Source organism: Orcinus orca, chromosome 2, assembly GCF_937001465.1.
Source record: "Orcinus orca chromosome 2, mOrcOrc1.1, whole genome shotgun sequence".
Taxonomy (NCBI): domain Eukaryota; kingdom Metazoa; phylum Chordata; class Mammalia; order Artiodactyla; family Delphinidae; genus Orcinus; species Orcinus orca.
This window is the reverse complement of record NC_064560.1, coordinates 115,235,279-115,255,681: the sequence shown is the minus strand read 5'-3', so window position 1 is coordinate 115,255,681 and position 20,403 is coordinate 115,235,279. Positions and strand designations below refer to the sequence as shown.

At 34.6% G+C, this 20,403-nt stretch overlaps 1 protein-coding gene and 1 pseudogene across 6 annotated transcripts in view; both read right to left on the bottom strand.

The window, feature by feature from the left end:
- UBR1 (ubiquitin protein ligase E3 component n-recognin 1) overlaps positions 1–20,403 on the bottom strand; it is a 169,562-nt gene that overhangs the window by 45,919 nt on the left and 103,240 nt on the right. For all 6 annotated transcript variants that reach the window (XM_033435659.2, XM_004273939.4, XM_033435660.2 and 3 more), the window contains 10 exons: positions 18,430–18,493; positions 16,134–16,258; positions 13,847–13,899; positions 12,645–12,747; positions 11,735–11,783; positions 11,187–11,341; positions 9,558–9,657; positions 8,502–8,611; positions 5,178–5,264; positions 3,820–4,001 (listed from right to left, as the gene is read on the bottom strand). In XM_033435659.2, coding sequence (XP_033291550.1) covers positions 3,820–4,001; positions 5,178–5,264; positions 8,502–8,611; positions 9,558–9,657; positions 11,187–11,341; positions 11,735–11,783; positions 12,645–12,747; positions 13,847–13,899; positions 16,134–16,258; positions 18,430–18,493 — 1,028 coding nt within the window. The remainder of the gene's footprint in view (positions 1–3,819; positions 4,002–5,177; positions 5,265–8,501; positions 8,612–9,557; positions 9,658–11,186; positions 11,342–11,734; positions 11,784–12,644; positions 12,748–13,846; positions 13,900–16,133; positions 16,259–18,429; positions 18,494–20,403) is intronic.
- Positions 5,273–8,347, bottom strand: LOC117202900 (60S ribosomal protein L32-like; annotated as a pseudogene).

The following is a 20,403-nucleotide window of genomic DNA, read 5'->3' as shown; positions in this document are numbered from 1 at the left end:
TTGATAAGTGCAAAAAGAGAAAAAGCAGATCACAAAGTAGAATGCATATTATAATTATAGTTAACTTACTGCACCAAGAAGCTGTGAATCTGTTTTTTCTGATTATAAAAGTAATACATACTTATTAAGAAATTTTGGAAAGTCTAGAAAAATATAAAGAAGAAAATAAAAAGCATCATACTCTCACAACCTAGAAATAACGACTTGTACATGTCCTTCCAGTCTGCTTTCTATTTATAACATTTTTTACATAATTAAGACCACATTACATATACGGTTTGTGTCCTGCTTTATTCACTTATATCTTAGCTGTTTTCTCATGTCATGAAATTTTCTTCAGAAACATTATTTTTAAATGGCTGCACAGTACTCTCACTAGATGTGCCATAATGGTTTTATCCATTCCCTCTTATTAGGCATTGAAGTTTCTGTTCTACTTTGGTAGCTATTAAAATTTAAAATATACATCTTAATGACTTAGCAATTCATAAGATGTATTCAATGTGTACAATAATAAATAAGAGCAAATACTTACAAAGCACTAATTGTAATGTGAGGCACTGTTTCAAATACTTTGTTACCTCATTTAATCCTTCCAACAATCCTATAAGGCAGGTACTATTATTATCTCTATTTTTCAGATGAAGAATCTGAGGCCTAGAGATGGTAAGAGACTTATCTAATGATTCATCTAGGAAGTAACCGGGCCAGGATTTAACCCAGATGATCTGACTTCACAGGCCATGCCGTGTAATACTGCCTCGCTATCCATGCAAGAAGCTCCCTGAGATATCATATATCATCCAACAAACTGGAAATAACTTAAATGGTTATCATCAGTATACATGAAATTACATAATACAGAATAGTATGAAGTTTTTAAAAGGTGGGTCTCAGCTAGGTGTGGTACTTACTACTTTTTAGGAGGGGTTCAGCAACATGTGAGTAAAGTTAACTTTTTGGTTATCATAAGGACTAGGGGGCGCTACTGCACTTCAGTGGATAAAGGGCCAGAAATGCTAAATGCCCTGCAATTCATTAGGCATAAGAACTGCTGTCCAAATGCCAAGAATGAGGAATGCTAAGCTTGTTTTTTTTATTATTTTATTAATTAATTTATTTATTTGGCCACCCTGGGTCTTAGTTGCGGCATCCGGGCTCTTAGTCGCAGCATGCAGGATCTAGTTCCCTGACCAGGGATTGAACCCAGGCCCCCTCATTGTGAGCACGTTGTCTTAACCACCGGACCGCCAGGGAAGTCCCTGAGCTTGTTTTGTATGTAAGAATATACATATACAGATTTCCAAGACATAATATTAAATGAAAATGGGAAACTGAAGAATGATACATGCATAATAACATTTATGCAAATAAAACAAAAGGCTGAATGACACTATATAATTTCTATGGTTACATATATTTGTATCTAATAGCACAGTAAAAATTCTTATAAGATATACATAAAACTTATAACCAGAGTATCTCTGAGGAAGGGCAGAAAGGGGTGCAGGATTTGGGCCAGTACTCAAATGGAACTTTAGCTTTATCTCTAACATTTGATTTTTAAAAGGAAAATGTGTTAATATAACTGTAATTAAAATTTTAAATGTAAATGTAATTTGTAAATGTAAATTTGTAAATGTAATGTAAATGAAAAATGTAATTACATTTAAAACATGTAAGAGAATATATTTGTGACTTTGGGATAGGAAAAGCCTTCTTAAACAAGATACAAAAAGTTAAAACTCGAAAAGACTGACAAATCTGTCTTTATCAACACTGAAAACTTTGCTATGGCTAAAATTTCATAATTAATGTTAAATAAACAGGAACAACATATGAGAAACATGAAACAAACTTTAATATCCATAATTTTAAAGGACTTCTAGAAATCAGTAAGATAAAAGTAAAGTATCCAATAGACATGGGCAAAGGATAATAAGAGGCAATTCTCAGAAGACAAAATTTAACAGGCTAGTGAATAATTATAAGAAAAGATGCTCAACCTAGTACTAACCAATCAGGGAATTTCAGAAGGGCACAAATTTATAATTTTGATTATACCAAATATTTTCAAGTACTGATAATTTTAAGTATTGGTGAGAATGAAAGAAACAGGAACTCTTCATACACTGCTGGGAGTAGAAATTGGTGAAACTACTTTGGAGGGCAATGTGGCAGTATCTATTAAAATTTTAAATAATTATGACCCAGCCCTTTCATTTATTAGATTCCACCCTTGAGAAGTACTTGTAGGGTTGTGTAAGGGGGAACATACAAAAATGTTCTGACACGTTGTTTGTAATATGGGAAAACTGGGGAACAAGGGAAAAACAACTTAAATGTCCAAAATATGATAAATAAAATATTATATATCCATACTATGGAATACTATGCAGCAGTCATAAAGAATGATGTAGAATCTACTCTAAAGGTCTATCTGTATTGACATGAAAAGATTTAAAAGACACTGAATGAAAAAGCAACCCACAGAACAAAAAAGGATGGTAAAATTTTAAAAAGCCACTAAAACACACAAAACAAGACTCATTATTATTCACGTACACATGTTTACAAATGCATAGAAAGACACCTAGAACCATAGTTATTATCACAATGGTTATCTGTGGAGAAAGATCAGGAATGCAGAGGACGGTCAAAGGAGACTTACTGTGTTATGTGAATTGTTTTCAGTGAGAACACATACACAATTTTATGTGTACAATCAATCAGGCAATAAAAATATATTATGAAAGCACTAGGGCCATTAATTAATTCTGAGTACATTTCTGCTTACATCCTCTTGTTTGAATAAATATACAGTAGTCTCTTGTTCATTACTTTCTAAATGTTATATTGTTCATAGGTAATATCAAGAGGGTTGGGACTTCTGCTTGTTGTTTAAAGTTTTGTCTTAGTTTCTAGTTTTATTACTGGGATGTTGTCATCCCAGGATAGTTTACCACCATAATTTTAATCTTTAAGATATAGAGTCAGTATTCTTTGTGGTTCTTTGTTAGCATACTCAGCTTCAGGATTACAGACATATTATGTAAAGTATGTTTACTGTCTACTGTTATTGCAGAAGCACAATTTCCTAAAAGTATCCACAACACACATTGTTTTAAGGAGCAGTGAAAGCTTGTTTTTAAAAATAAGCATAAAAGGGATTTTCAATATTTTAAATTGGAATGCTTTTCATAGAACCATTATTTTGCCTCCTCCCTTTTCTCACTGTATCTAAATAACAGCCCACAAACCACTACTCTCAGAAAGTTAACAGATTTCCCCAAGAGCACAGCATAGTGTCATAGTCAGAAAACGAGGTTTACTAATTCCCATTCCAATGTGCTCTCCATGACTAAAACTATAGGCGTTGCCTTCTTTCTTTTTTAGAAAAAAGGAAAAATTAACATGGACCATCTTTTTCAAGTGAAGGGTTTTTTTTCAATCTGTAATAGCAGCAGTCATTTTTACCAGAACTCATAAAAATGATGTGGAATATATGAACTGATACATAAATGTGTACCTAAAGAAGTCCGCACGTACAAGATAACAGGAGATGATTTCTATCTTTGCTGTTTCCATCGTCATGCCTTTTTGTGCATAAAGGTTCCCGACTAACTTCATTGTGCACTTGAACAGTTTATCAACATAAAATTACATCCAGTAAGAGGCTTCACTGTGCCCTTGCTAGCTTAAAAATAGTGTGATTTCTCTTACTTTGAAATATATTTTGAAAAAATATTATTTAAAGTGAATATGTAATTTTTCCTACAAGAAACTGGGTTGCTAATTTTTAGTTCTGCTTTATTTTACCTCTCTTCCTCCATAATGGAGTCTTCTTTCCCAGACATTTCTGACGTACTGTCATACATGAGTTTGTGAGTTTCAATAAAGTTCTTCTGTAAGGCGGACATCTGAGCCATGATCTTCTGGCGATGAAGCCTAGCAGCTTCAGCTTTTCTTTTTCGTTCTGCTTTTTCTTTATCATGAGTAATCTGGGTATTAAAAGACCAGAAAAATTAGGTAAGATCCATTGTGAAAATTTACATATACTGTTCAGTCAGGCAAAATTTCCTAGAGTAAACTCAGATTCAATCTGATGACTCAAAATTAACATACAGGCTCCATCACATCTTACAATTAATTGTTCCACTGGTTACTTCAATAATTTAACTTATTAAAACATTTTTTTAACTTAAAATGCCAAGTATCTTAAATATCTAATAAACTGCTTTTTATATTCAATGCAGGTATATTAAGAAACAAAATTAAATGAAATAATAATTTTGAGGGCTTCCCTGGTGGCGCAGTGGTTGAGAGTCCACCTGCCAATGCAGGGGACACGGGTTCGTGCCCCGGTCTGGGAAGATCCCACATGCCGCGGAGCGGCTGGGCCCGTGAGCCATGGCCGCTGAGCCTGCGCATCTGGAGCCTGTGCTCCACAACAGGAGAGGCCACAGCAGTGAGAGGCCCACGTACCGCAAAAAAAAAAAAACAGTAATAATAATAATTTTGAATCATTTGTCAATCATTTAACCACTGACATTTAATCAATTTAAAGCCAACTTGATGTCTAACAGTTACTACTTAACACATTGCTAAGAATGAGAACTTTAACAACATTACTGAAATGCATTGGTGTCTTTTTATTTATTTTAACTTAAGTCCAGTGTTTTTCTTTTAGGAAAGATAGTTAATAACCACAAGTAATAATATTCTAATGATTTTGAGATTAGAATCATCAAAACCTGATTCATTATATTATGGAAATTCATAACGTAAAGATTACTGCGTTTCATTAAATCTTAGATGCACCATAATCTTGTGTTCCACTAAGAATGCTGCTGATTAAATAATAAGAAGGCAAGGATTATAAGACATATTCCAATTTCAGACATTAAAATATTTCAAAAATTAATAAAATATGGTATTTTCAACAGCGCTGCACTGAACATCAATTTCCTCTACTTTTGTGAAATATATATATTATATTGGATAACTATGTATGTCAACTACCACTAATCCATGTGGTACAGAAACACAATGAACAATAGTAGACATCTTATATACCTTACAATAAACAGGTTCCTTCTCACAAAAAGAAGCAGCTCCCTTATACCAGTAAAGTTCAAAGACAGAGATGAACGTCATCATCATTATAATGTTATTACCTCATCATTTTTAATAGATTCTGATCCTGATGTAGTTGCTACAATTAAACAAGATTTTTCTCTTAATCGCTTCACGGTGTCAAACATCTGTGAAAAACAGATGAAATGTTAAAAAAAGATATGGTTAGATTGATCAGGAACAGAGAAATTCACTCAACTGATTTTGTCATCATGTCTCCAAATGTCTTTGACTTAAACTTAAGCTATTTATATATATTTACACACACACACACACACACACACACACACACACAGAGAGAGAGAGAGAGAGAGAAATACCTGCAAATACATAATAAATAGCAATCCAGCTAAGAAGAAGGTTGGGGATAGCAAAAATCAGCTGAATCAGTCTGCAGGGGTGAGCATACCTCTGCTTTTGCTATGGAAATTTTTTAAAATTTAAAATAACATTTTTAGTGCAAAGACATATAAAGACAAAGATACAATATGGAAAGTGATACCTTTTCTTCCTGATGCCAGTCCCTCTCCCCAAAATCAACTAAATTAAAGATAATTAGTATTTCTTTTCAGGAAAAAAATCAGAATATATATTTCTTTATATTTACATATATTCTCATAAAAACCGATCCTACTATATACACTGTTTCCTACTTTCCTTTTTCACTTCATCATTTATCTTTAGAGGTGTTTGCAAAACAGCTTATACAGATCTATCTTACTCTTTTTTTTGTCTGAGTTTTATGGTTTTATTGACACAAATACAACGTGCACATGAGCTGTGTACTCATTTTCTTCACTGCACAACCTGGCACAAAGATTGGTGACTCTGGTGGCCAGCTGGGCTGCTCTCTCTACAATGGCTTTACAGTTCTTTGAGGAGACATTGTGAGCAGTCTCAGTAGAGTATGATTTGTTGCATAGCAGCACTTCAAGCTCCTCGATGTTGTGGACTAGGAACTTCCGGAAGCCACTGGGCAGCATATGCTTTGTTTTCTTGTTGCTCCCATCAAGATCTGGCCCTTGAATCTTCTGAGCACCCTACTATCAATACCTCTGGGTTTCTGCCAGTTACACTTAATTTTGACATACTGGCCTGACTGGTGCTAGATGAACTTCTTGGTCCTCTTTTTGACAATCTTGGGCTTCATGAGGGTAGCCATGATGCCAAGTAGGAGACGGCCGCCACCTCCGCAGGCAGTGCCAAGGAAGAGCTATCTCATTCTTTTTAACAATATCAAGATTTCAGAAATAGGACAGCACATCCATAAAACTTGTAGTATTTATATTTTGAAAGAGCCTCAGTCTCATGTGGAAAAAACCCCCACAAGGAACTTAAAACAAAACTTTATATTAACCATTTGGATAAAGTATCTAATGTTTATAAGAACAGATATTTGTGATTTTTATATATTTTGACAATGGACTTTGGTATTGTAATGGAAAAATGAACTTTCAGGACCAGATCTCCAATTTATAACACCAGGTCCATAGGATATAAATGTTGGACTAATTGATGGCTCAATTGACTTTTTTAAAATTGCGGTATCATTGGTTTATAACATTATACAAGTTTCATGTGTACAATGTTGTATTTCTACATCTCTATACACTACAGCATGCACACCACCAAAAACTTAGTTTCCATCCATTATGATACAGTTGACCCCCTTAGCCCATTTCACTCTGCCCCTACTCCCTTCCCTCTGGTAATCACTACTCTGTTTTCTGTATCTATGTGCTTGATTTTGTTTGGTTTGATCTGTTCATTTATTTAATTTAATATTCTACATATGAGTAAAATCTATAGAATAGTTATCTACTTTACTTCTTTTATTTGTTTTTGTTTTATATTTTAAAATGATTATATTGGTAGGTTTAAGAAAAATAGTAAATATTCATGAAATCTACTTCAAGAGAAATCTTGATAACATCATTACCTTATAGTTACATATCAAATTATATCACACTTGTTTAAGGAGTGTCTCTGATTAAGTAATAAAAAGGACTAACTGCTTGAAGTACAAATCAGTACAAAGATCCCCAATTGATGTAACCACCCTATATTCTTTTTTTTTTTTGTGTGGTATGCGGGCCTCTCACTGTTGTGGCCTCTCCCGTTGCGGAGCACAGGCTCCAGACGCGCAGGCTCATCGGCCATGGCTCACGGGCCCAGCCGGGCCCAGCTGCTCCGCAGCATGTGGGATCTTCCTGGACCGGGGCACGAACCTGCGTCCCCTGCATCGTCAGGCGGACTCCCAACCACTGCGCCACCAGGGAAGCCCCACCCTATATTCTAATTATCAACATAATATCTAGCTGATAACATAAAAATATTTTCATAAATACAGTGAAAGGAAGCTCCATGACCTTGGCTTCATGTTTCCATTTGGAGGGTTTTCCATTAAAGTAACATTCCTGACCTCTCTCCCTACCCCTCATTCACTCCTCCCCAAAGGCACTGCCATCCACCCAATAGTTCAAACTCCAAATTAGGAGTCATTTTGATTTCTCTCACTTCTTCCATCTAATGTATCAGCAATTTCTATAGCTCCTACTATCACATTATACGTGAATCAGTCCAGTTTCTTGCCATCTGCTTTCTAGCTGAAGTCATGCTCATTTCTCACCAGGATTACTGCAATAATCTTCTAATGGTTACCCTGTGTTTACTCTTGTCCCTATAATCCATTTACCCCTGACCTGTAAGGTCCTATATGACCTGGCCCCGGCTGTGCCTCTGACCTTGCTGCCTACCTTTCTCTCCCTCCCCCATTATGCTCCAGTCACACTAGCCTTCTTTCTGGCCTCCTTAGAGCTTCCGCATTGCTGTTCCCTCATTCTGGAGGACTTTTCAAGATTCTTGTAAGACTGGCTCCATGTCATTCAGTTCCAGTGTTACCACCTAAAAGAGGCCTTTTCTGATTACCCATCTAAAGTTACCCCTACTCATCTACTGAATTATTCTGATAATTTTTTTGTTTATTGTCTATAGCTCAATGTTTGCAACATGATAGCAAGCACCTTATCTGTCTTTTTCGGAGCCTAGAAATGAACATGGCACATAAGCAGGTACCCAATACGTATTTACTGAATAATGAAACGAATAAATGTTAATTTATTAAAAAGAGCCCTCACTAAAACATACGGAAAATAGGATTACTAACATGAAAAATTATGAGTGATCATGAAAATCAGTAGTAAATGATTTTACATTTTACATTTACTACTACTACTACTACTACTACTACTACTACTACTACTACTACTACTAAGATTAAACTATTATGGTTTAATCTTAAAGGCAAGCAGAAGATTCTTAAATATTTAAACCAAGATAATGATCAGTTTATTTTTCAGTTTTACCTGGAGTATCCATGTAATCATGTCCTTCTGGCCTTCTAACTGGGGAATTCCCTTGAGTTTTTCTAAAAGCATTTGTATATTCTGAGCATTCATGGCTGAACTTCCCAATCCTTTTTTAAAACACAAAAAGTATATATCATGAACATATATCTTCATAATTATGTATAAATTATAATTTATAGTTAATGTTATTCACATTGATAACCAAAGTTTACAGTCAATCCCTTAACTACATTAATTTTTCAATGGAAGAATCTACAATTACATGAAGTACTAAGTATTAAATTAAAGAACTTGAAAAAACGGAATTACTTTAGGTCTCTCTTGTACATGTTCCACTGGGGCTGCTAAGTGAAAACTACCCTTAATGATATATCTTTTGCCTTCCCTCTACTTGGCTCACTGTCTAAAAGTACTTACTGAGAACCAAAGCTCCCAAAAATATGGAAGTGGGAGCTGTCCTATCCATAAACTGAATAGGTTTATGATGTAGTCAAGAATCTAAAAAATAGTGTTTAAATAGAAAATGAGATGTTTTTGTCTTATTGATCTTATAAATCAATGTTCCTAGAATGTGCTCTGAAAAAACTGTCTTAATCATGTAGCGTTTAAGAAAAATCTAATCTAAACCTATCCTGCTCTTCCACATTGAAAATTGTGCAAAACAAACACATTATCATTCACTCAGACTTCTGCAATCATTTTAAATTCAGGAACATTAATATCTTCCATAGATGGGTAGTATAAACATTATGGTTGAGATAGCAGCAAATATTTGATAATACTGAGACAAGGAATGAAAGTAAGAAACCATCAATGCATGCAGCACCCCCAAAAGGGGGGTGAGATCATGCAGTAAAAGGACTGCCATGGGGATTAAAAAACATACCTGTGTTACTGAAAATGTTAAAAACTAAAAATGCTACGAAAAGACTTAAAACAATTTCAGAGTTTTCCGTCTTAAGGACTAACAGATTAAAATCCTGTCAGAGCTAAACTTTCTGTTACAAATTGGCAAATAGCTGAAACTGTGTTGAAAATGATACTAAAACATACTTGAGGCCTTATGGTAAAAGTCAAATGTCACTTCTTCTTCGGGAGATTTTTGAAGCTGTTGCTTTTCTTCTAGTAAGCCCAATGCCAGAATATGAAACGCCTGAAAAAGGAAAGTAGGACAAGATCTTTAAAACTGTGCTTCTTCAGGTAAATACATTTTAAATGGAGGTAAAAAAATAAGCAATCTGATGGGTAAAAAATGTGCAAAGGTTATGAACAAGCAGTTCACAGAAAAAGAAATGAAATATACACATATGAAAAATGTTCAATCTTGGGAGTTGCCTGGTGGACTAGTGGTTAGGATTCTGGGCTTCCACTGCCGTGGCCTGGGTTCAATCCCAGGTCGGGGAAGTTCCCGCAAGCCACATGGCACGGCCAAAAAAAAAAGGGTTCAAGTTCACTTAAAATTAAAGAAATGTGAGTGAAACAAGATCATCTGTTTTTCACCTATTAAAATGGCAAAAAAAAAAAAAAGGCAAATATTTTAGAGCTTAGTAAAATACAGAGCTGGCAAAGGTGTTAGGAAGCAGGCACTCTTCACCACACTGGTAATGGGAAAGTAAATCAGTATAACATTTTTGGAGGCTAATTACACAATATCTATCAAAAATGTAAAGGTACAGACCTAGTGCTAGGAATTAGTGTAACAGAGTCACTCACTTAAGTGTACAAAGATATTTGTACAACAATGTTCATTTTAGTGTTCTTTGTTATACAAAGACCTAAAAACAACCTAAATGTCTATTAACAGGAGATAGTTAAATGCATCATAGATGTCCATACAATGGAATACACAGCTATAAGCATGAGGTAGGCCTATATGCTCTAATGTGGAACGACTTTCAGATGATACAAACCTTTAGGTAGGGCGATGGGAGGCAGGGAGAGAAATTTTAACTTTTGATTTCAAATATATCTCTATGGGTTGAAATTTTTACTGCATTTATTTACCGCTGTTATAAAAAAAAAAAGTGAGATACACATAGAGTATGATAGCATTTAGAGCCTCCAGACCAATAACAGCCAAGGAAATTTAGTTGGCAGATGATAAATAAATATCCTAATACAGCTACCAAAGGTGACATTATTAAATAACTTATCCATAACAGTATGAAGAAAAAAATAGCTGCTTCCATTTAATGAGCTAATTCTCATAACAACTCTATGAAATAATTATATTTAAACCCATTTTAGCAATGGGGAAATTACTCTTTGCTCCTTAAATGGGAAGTGCGCTAACCCAAGTGAGGTAAATTCAAGCCTAAACCTGTCTTCAAATCTTTATTATACTGTCTCCTGATAATACAATGTGAAATAAAAATACAGAAAACTATGATACAATAATGACATGCCAATTTATTATTAGCAGGAACAGCCCTTTTTAAAATTTTTCTCTGCTTTTTTTTTAATGTAAATGATTCTCAAGAGTAATGATCCTAAAAACTTGAGAATGTGTCACAAGGAAATCTGTGCCACATCTAAGCTGTTTTCAATGACCCTTAGGTCTCAGGTGCTCTAGTTGTGGTTCTGAAGTCAGAAAGTTAGACTACCGATCTTCTCCAGACCTCCAAGAACTCTATGAAGTAGAGAAAGTATTTGAAATAGAGAAAATATTTTCGGTATACATACCATTTGGAGCATCCCTTCAGTCCACAAGTTAGAATCTGGGTCTACTGCCTGCTCAAATATGGTCCTGAGAATGTACATCATGATATCACAATTGAGAAGGTTAACTGCTTTGCTGAAAGCAGGGCAGAATTCAGGAGGAGGAGGTGGTGGTAGTGCTAAAGTGGGTAGGAGATCAATGTCAGGAGAGACAAATAGGTACAATTTTATTTGGGTTATCCTTCATGCTAAATTGCAAATGTCAGAATCATATATTACACGCAAAACAACACATGATCTTTGTTACCTTTAAAGCGCTGAAAACATCAATGTCAAGGGAAATAAGTCACTATGTAAGTCACCCAAAATAAACTCCATTTGTTATAAATTTAAAATTCTATCACCACTGATGTAGGCTATACCTTAATATGTGAGCAAGAAACAAAGGGTTCTTTGCACTTCCATTAGTTGCCCACTCTCAAAAAACAACAAAAACAAAACACTATATGCTTTGCTGATACAAAATCACAGCATATAGTCAAAATGAGTCAATTCAGTGTCTCATTTTTTACCTTCATCTTTGTTTTCCTGTTTTCTCCTTTTCTTCTGCATGTGTTCAGCCTATATATATTTAAAAAAAAAAGTCTATCTTAAAATACACCACTTGACAAGTATGAAAAAAATGGGGTACTTTGAAGCAGGCAGGAAAGATTCACAAACCTACCAAAATACTTTATATACTGAAATATGTATTCAAATGCTACCTTATTCCAGAAACAAAATGGTTGTCCTAGGGAAAGCCACTGCAAAATAGATGGGTAATAATCTTCATCACTAATTTAGTCCCCATTCTTTCAGTCAACAGTATTTACCTAGTGTCTATTATATACAGGGCATTGTACGACAAACTGGAAATTATTCATTTTATAAGAACAAAGCCAGATATTACCTTACCTAAGTGATCTAACTTAACATCAACCCTTAATGGGACAAAAAGACATTATATGTGCCTACTGATGTGATGCAATATATCATTTATGTAGTATTTTTGCCCTAAGATGTTTAATTTGAATCTACTCACAAGAATACAATCAGACATATCCAGAATATAGGATATTCTAAAAGACAACTAGCCTATACTCTACAGAAATGTCAATGTTATGAAAGACAAAAAAAGGCAAAAAGATTATTCCAAATTAAAGGAGACTATAGCAACATGACACCAAATAAAGTGCATGATCCTTGATTGAATCCTCCTACCCCTAACACAACTAAAAGAATATTTTTGGTATAATCAGGAAAATGTGAATATTTCCTACGAACTAGATAACATTATTGATTCAATTTTAATTTCTTGGGTAAGATAATGAGCTCTAATAATGAAAACCAGTATGAAACTACAGAAAAACCAGGCAATTTTCTATGGAGTTAGAAAGCATAAAGCATTTTAGGCTATTTACTGAAGAGGATAACTTTTCCTACCTTGCTATGTTGTGTTTTGGAGTAATGATAAAAGTACATATTGAAGTCTTTCAATGATTCATCTTTCAGCTCATAAACTCCATGTCCTGATACACCTGGTTTCCTAAAACGATAGAAAATACAGAGGTGAACTGCAGTGCTCTTGAAGTATAGAGTAAGACAAAATAAGAACCTAAAAGTTAATATAAAAGTCAAAATCAAGAAAAGAAATCAGCCTTATCTCATTCAACTTGCTTAAACTGAAATGAGAAATTTCATTTCAAGAGTAAAACTAAAAACCTACACTGTAAGCTCAAAGTCCTGGTAACAGCTAAGCTGTGTTTCATAATTATGAAATTTAAACAAATCTGAAGAAGTTTATTTTATACTACGTAGATCTGACCCCATACCCTACCTAAATCCCTAAGGCTTCAGAAGCTAAAAACGAAGCCTGTTCAAGATGTCCTGTTCAACTACAGCTTGCATTGTCTAAGGTCAAATATAAAATGGTAGTAAGATATCATATCTGTAGAAAATTGAATTGTAAATTAAAATATAGTGGTGAATCCTCTACAGAGAACTATAAGGAAAAGCATTAAGGCCAAAAGGAGCACACCATATTTGTTCTGCACATTAAACAGCTTTTGGTCTCTTTCAAAGTAAGTGAAATACTTTATTGAACAATATTAGAGCATAAAAAAGCTACACTCTATTTTTAAGGTTATTTGAAACTAGCAATTTATCTATAAATATATTACTATAACAGTAAAATTCACTACCAGTATCAATTTTTAATTTCAAGAATTAATCCACTTAAAACCTTATTTCCATTTTTTTGTATCTCAAAGAATCAAAGGATTGCAAAATAATGTTTTAATCCTAGCAAAGTCTAAAATTAGAATACAATATAAAAATTTAATAGAATAAACGAAGTCATGGCTTAGAATTGATGGGAAAGAGACTATCGAAAGGTTTTTTTGCTTACTTAAGTCACCTAATATCACAAATGGACATTTCTCATTCACTTGACAAAAATACTCATTTCTTCATCATACAGGTACTAAGTGCCTACAGTGTGCCCCTTGTTCTCACCCATTCTGTCTGTACTTTGTTTTTGTCCTTGGGAGTTCAGGAAAGAACTTCAGAGCTTCTACAAAGTATCCGAAATACAAGAACAAAGATTGGTCTAACTTTCAGAATAAGCATAAATATTAAGTACTTACTTAAATGTGGCCACTTTGTTTATGACATTTTCTAAGCCAGTTTCATTATTTTCCTGTTGAAACAACATTTTTGTCATTTTTACCTTCATGTAATGACTTTATCTTCTCTTACTGTGAACTGAAATACACTTTCAATAGCATTCCTGAGTGTTTTATGAACAATAAAAAAAGATCAATTTCCAATATTTAAAAATTAGGTCGGACGACCAATTTCTTAACAGAGGTAAGATGTATGTATAAACTGCTTAAGGAAGAAATTTAATCTAAGTTTGCCCTCATATATATATACACATACAACCAGTAATTCAAAGAAATTATTATTTTCTTTATCTAGTAGGTTCATCACCCACATCATTTAAGCACATGCCCATGCTGTACTAATCCCTAAAACCAAGGTAACAAAATAAATAGGATCTACGGTAAAACACATATGTAGATGTCCAAATATATTCTGGCTTCTGCAATTATAATAATTTTATTTTTTTCTGACTGGCCTGAATTTTTCCTTGAATTCGGAATTTTTTTGTTGTTTTTTTTTGGCCATGCCGTGGTCATGTGGGATCTTAGTTCCCCGACCAGGGATTGAACCCATGCCCCTGCAGTGGAAGGACGGAGTCCTAACCACTGGACCACCAGGGAAGTCCCAATAAGGAATTTTTTCTTAATGAAGTCATTTAAAATCAGGATAAGGACCTAGTCAATATACTAAAGCAAATTCATAGATTCCTATAGTGTTGCAAAAATTAAATTTAGCCTCCTTTAAAAACATACTTGAGATAAGCAGTGAAAACTTAGGGTAGACACTAAAGCTTTTTTTTTTTTTTTTTTTTGCAAAATACGGAATGTGTATCATTATTGGTATGTGAAATTATTTTAGGTGGCACACAGTTATATATTTTTAAATTTTTGAATATTCATTTATCTTAACATGTATTAGGAAAAAATTAATCTAGAATGTTAAACCTACTATTTCATTGTAATATTGCTTAGAAAGATGCTAAGGAAAAATGTAAGTTGATTTTAAAATGTATTAATAAGGGACTTCCCTGGTGGCACAGTGGTTAAGAATCTGCCTGTCAATGCAGGGGACGTGGGTTTAATCCCTGGTCCGGGAAGATCCCCCATGCCGCGGAGCCACTAAGCCCGTGCGTCACAGCTACTGAGCCCGTGAGCCACAACTACTGAGCCTGCACGCCACAACTACTGAAGCCCGTGTGCCTAGAGCCTGTGTTCCGCAACAAGAGAAGCCAACACAATGAGAAGGCTGCGCACTCAACGAAGAGTAGCCCCCACTAGCTGCAACTAGAGAAAGCCCACGCACAGCAACAAAGACCCAACACAGCCAAAAATAATAATAAATAAATAAACTGTATTAATAATTATAAAATTGGTAGACAGATGTGCAAATATTATGAAGGTGATATGCCAAATGGTTAAAGTTTGAGAATCAGTTAACAATGAAATTGGAAAAAGATACAGGTATGTTGGAAGAAAAATGACCAACAGTCAAAGCTTACCTCCATTCTACTTCTCTGGATAGCCTTGATAGTACAGGTAAATCTAATCTCTTCTAAGAATCATTGTTCTAATTCAAAATTAAATCTCGGAGTGAAAAATATGACTCATAATCTTTAGGATTACTGTTTCAATATCAGCAATACTGAACATAAGTATCACCTGTGTCAGCCATGAGACTGCACCCTGCAGACCTCCAGCTAGAGAAATACTAATGCAGGCTCACTCCGGGAGACATGGGAAGGCAACAAGCCTTGATTAGACTACCCAGCAGTCTAGGACAGTCCTACCTAACGTTCCTTCCCTCTTTCCTTCACCTGGAGTCAGATTTGCACCACAGTATGATGGCTCCCCCAGCCTTTCCCAGTTTCCTCACCATTTCTCTCATAGTCATTGTTCCTAATTAAATCTTAAATCTTTTGTCTTGACATCTGCTTCTCAGAAGACCCAGACTAACACACCACCCAAATAGTCTCAGCATTTCAGGAAGTCCCCTTTTCCTCTGGAGAAAATTTATGTTAAAGTAAAACAAAAAAGCAAAGAGTTTCCTGCTCTAAAATGTTTTCTAAACAGTCAGAATGTCTCTAAAATGTTTCCTAATGCCCAAAAGGCCAGAATTAAAGTTTATACCACAAAAAAATTAATGGTGAGTTTTATATCTGAAAATTTCCTAAACAGATTTTCCTAAAACTTCGAGTGGCTTCCAATTAAAGAAAAAGAAAAAACTATCCCATCTTGAGGTGAATGGAGTGAAAAACAAAACTGGACTTACATTCTCAGGTAAATTTTTGGCAATGGCACTGTGTGGCATGGGTTCAATACAAAGCAAGTGAATAATTTCTCTCATTGTGACCTCTTCTTTGGTCACATTTCCCACTCCAGGGACATAACGCTCTCCTAATACAAACAATGAAAAGAAAAAGTAAAACAATTAATTGCTTTCCATTTAAATCTCTTCCCATCAAGAACACTGCATTAAATCAAATCTATGAGATAGTAACCAAAAATTATTTGGATATGTTCCTAAATCTGAACAAGAGTCTCTTTGCTAAAAGAGGAAGAAAAATGAAGAGATCTGAAGAACACAGGCCTTCTCTTAACTTAAACACACACACACATATACATACACATACTCATACATTATAAACAAGGCCCCTTGATTAAATTAGCATGGTCTCTAACCCAGAAAACAAGGAAGATAGCATTGAATAAGTAGTGGCCATCATGGAACAATAGCTTTTCTTTCAAGATTTCCTCAATGTTGTCTCTACTTGTTATTTAAGAAAGAACAAAGTGAAAACTAAAAAACAAAATACTTAAAAATATCTCTATGGGTTAAATGACAAAATAGTAATATGTATCAGGAATGGATGGTGTTGCTAACATGCCCACATAATCAGGTTTCCACTTTTCATCTCGATAAACTGCCAAATGGGGAGAGAAAATAGCTAAATTAACTATGGGAACTTCACTGGTGTCAACAGCATCTAATCCCCAATGCTTCAAGAAGGCTTAAAATATTTGACCTTATGTCACCACTGATTTTCAATACTACAACATGAGTACAAAGTCCTGTGATATCTATAAGAGGGTTATTAGAAGACAGGAATTTTTTGCCTAAGAGATTTGACGAATTCTACAAATTAGCCAAAGAATGACATTTTGTTAATTTAATTCACTTCCAACAGACTCACTCCTCTTCAAACACTGTAATTTTCAATTGTTTTCCACCAAAACAGTACCCTCTATAAGTTTCGTGCTAGAAAGAACCTTAGAGATCATGTAGATTACTTTCACGTTTTACAAATCAAGAATTTGAGACCCTAAAAATGTAAATGGCACGCTCTTGATAGTTTATAGCGAGGTCAACTCTAGATCTTCTGATTCCTAATCCAAATCTTTTGCTACTTCTTAATGTTTTCTTAATTAATATAATATAATCAGAGATTATATTAATCTTAATATAATCAGAGATTTTACACACACACACAAACACACACACTTTTAAAAATGATGACTCCTAAAGGTAATAAACTTACACTCAGGAATGCAGCAAATATTAACTAAAAATCAAATCACATAGAAGGAAATACCCAATGAATTTGGGTAAACAAAATAACAGCAAAATAATAGTAGGAATAATAAAATAGTAAAATATAAAACAGCAAAAATATATTAGCAATTTTAATATATAGCATTAATAAGCAGTATTAGAAATTCTTCATATAGTATTCCAAGAACAAATACAAAAATTCCCCTCAAGTCTTTGTAATTTAATAAAGTATGTCACCAACTTAAAAATCTTCTACACATTTTTAATTTGTCCATTTTTTTCAGCAGTTTCCTATGGAATACTCTGGAGTTATTCCAGAAGAGTTAGTGCCTGGAAGATTTAGCAATCTCACTTAGCAATGACGGTTTACCACACTTCCTGCTGAGACAAGCAGCTAGCCCAGCAACTAGCTCCCTAATAAACAAATAAAATGAACCCAGGTTTTCAGATTTGGCTAATGGCTAGAAACCTCACTAGGAAGTATTAATACAAAGCAGTGTCTCCTGCAGTAAAGTAAGAAATAAGAACCAGAATGAGAAGTCAAAAACTTTTACTTAGCTGGTAAGATCAACAGAGACTATAATATAGAATATACAAAAGTAGAAGTATGGCCAATATTTGCACAAAGTAATTTAACAGACTGACTTGATGAAAATATATCTTACTTAGATGAATGTTACATTGAAATTTTATATATATATATATATATATATACACACATAAAATTTTTAGCACTTGACATAGTTATTTTACATTTACTTTTCTGACTAGGATAATTATATCCCAGATCTCTACAAACAAGTCCAAACAATTACAAATCAGGTATTGAAAAATGAAGATGTAATAGCTGTGTTTTTTAAAAGGTGAGTTCCTAAACATATCAATCACATTAGTCACATTAATCTCTAATATTCTCTGCTGTATTTGGGAGGAGAACAAAATAACTTACAGTTCTTATTAATGTTCTCTCTAAAAAGTAACTCATGTTCTATTTCAAAACATGTTTTAATCTTACCCACAATATAGATGAGGACTTGAAGCATTTCTTCTATTAAGGTATTATATTGTTTAATCAAATCCTATAGAATTGTAAAAGAAAAAATTAGTTACTTAAGAATCAAAAACCTCCATAAAACATACATTTTTTTCTGGATCAGATAGTCCAACTGATCCAGTATTTTCTTTCGGACCACAGCAACAGAGAATTATGAGGTGAATAATTCCCTTTTTTGACATCAAATTCAACAAGGTTCACAATACTTGGCACGAAGTAAGAACTCAAAAACAATTGTTAAATATTATTACTGTTTTTATTATCATTATTTCCCATCTAGTCTTCAGTTAACAAAAGAATTCTAATCTTTAACTTTTCCTCTATTATTGGCTTCCTTCTTATCTGGGTTGGTGAGACAGTGTCTTCAAATAGGTAACTAACACTTATGGTGAGAGTTCCCTTCCCTAACACACCTGTTATTTAAATACTACAGTAAATGAGATATTCATTTTCACTGAGTATAAAAACATGACTAAAAATTAGCTTTGTATTTTATAGCCTATCCTTTGGTCTGTTGCAAGTGACTTCTAATTTGAAGAATAAAATAATGTAATTCATAAATTCAAAGTAGTCAAAGGTTACTTTATAAACTGGTATCAAGTACTAAAACAATGAAGATGTCACAAAACTCCAGAGACAAAATATAAACCATAAAAAATTTATTGATAACAAATACAAGTAAAGAATTAATATCTTTACTAAACAACGAACTTTTACAAAAAACAGGAAAAGGGTGAAGGACAGGAACAGGTAATTCACTACAAAAAAGGAAAAAAAAGGTCAATAATCATGAAAACATGGTCAACCTCACTGATAATTAAAGAATTGCAAATGAAAATTAAACACCATCTTTCATGTATCAGACCAACAAAGATTAAAAATATCAGTACCATTACAGATGTACATACTGCTAGAGAGAGCTTAAATTGGAGTTACTTTTCTGAGAGCAATTTGACAATATGTATTCAGAGTCATAAGAAAGAGTATACTGTATTCTTCAGCAAATCCACTTCGAAGAATTTATCGTAACAAAATAATTAGGCAAGTGTTTAAACCTTGAGGTGCAGAGACGTTTATATGAGCAAAAAACTTGAAAAGCCTCTTCAGCAATAGGGGACTAAAGTATAATGCATTCATATACTGTAATACTACACAGCAATTAAAAATTATGGTGTAAAAAAAAGATGAGGTTCCTGCATACTTAGTGACAAGAAAAAACCTATCACAATATTTCATTAAGCACAGGAAGCATATTACAAAAATAGTACATATAGGGCTTCCCTGGTGGCGCAGTGGCTGAGAGTCTGGCTGCCGATGCAGGGGACACGGGTTCGTACCCCGGTCTGGGAAGATCCCACATGCTGCGGAGCGGCTGGGCCCGTGAGCCATGGCCGCTGAGCCTGCGCGTCCGGAGCCTGTGCTCCGCAACGGGAGAGGCCACAACAGTGAGAGGCCCGCATACCGCAAAAAAAAAAAAAAAAAAAGTACATATAAAAGATTCAATTTTTCCTTTAAAAACAAATAAGACGGACGAGGGGAAGACGGCGGAAGAGTAAGACGCGGAGATCACCTTCCTCCCCACAGACACACCAGAAATACATCTACACGTGGAACAACTCCTACAGAACACCTACTGAGCGCTGGCAGACCTCAGACCTCCCAAAGGCAAGAAACTCCCCCACGTACCTGGGTAGGGCAAAAGAAAAAAAGAAAAAACAGAGACAAAAGAATAGGGATGGGACCTGCACCAGTGGGAGGGAGCTGTGAAGGAGGAAAGGTTTCCACACACTAGGAAGCCCCTTTGCGGGCGGAGACTGCGGGGGGCGGAGAGGGGGAGCTTCGGCGCCGCGGAGGAGAGTGCAGCAACAGGGGTGCGGAGAGCAAAGCGGAGAGATTCCCACACAGAGGATCGGTGCCGACCGGCACTCAACAGCC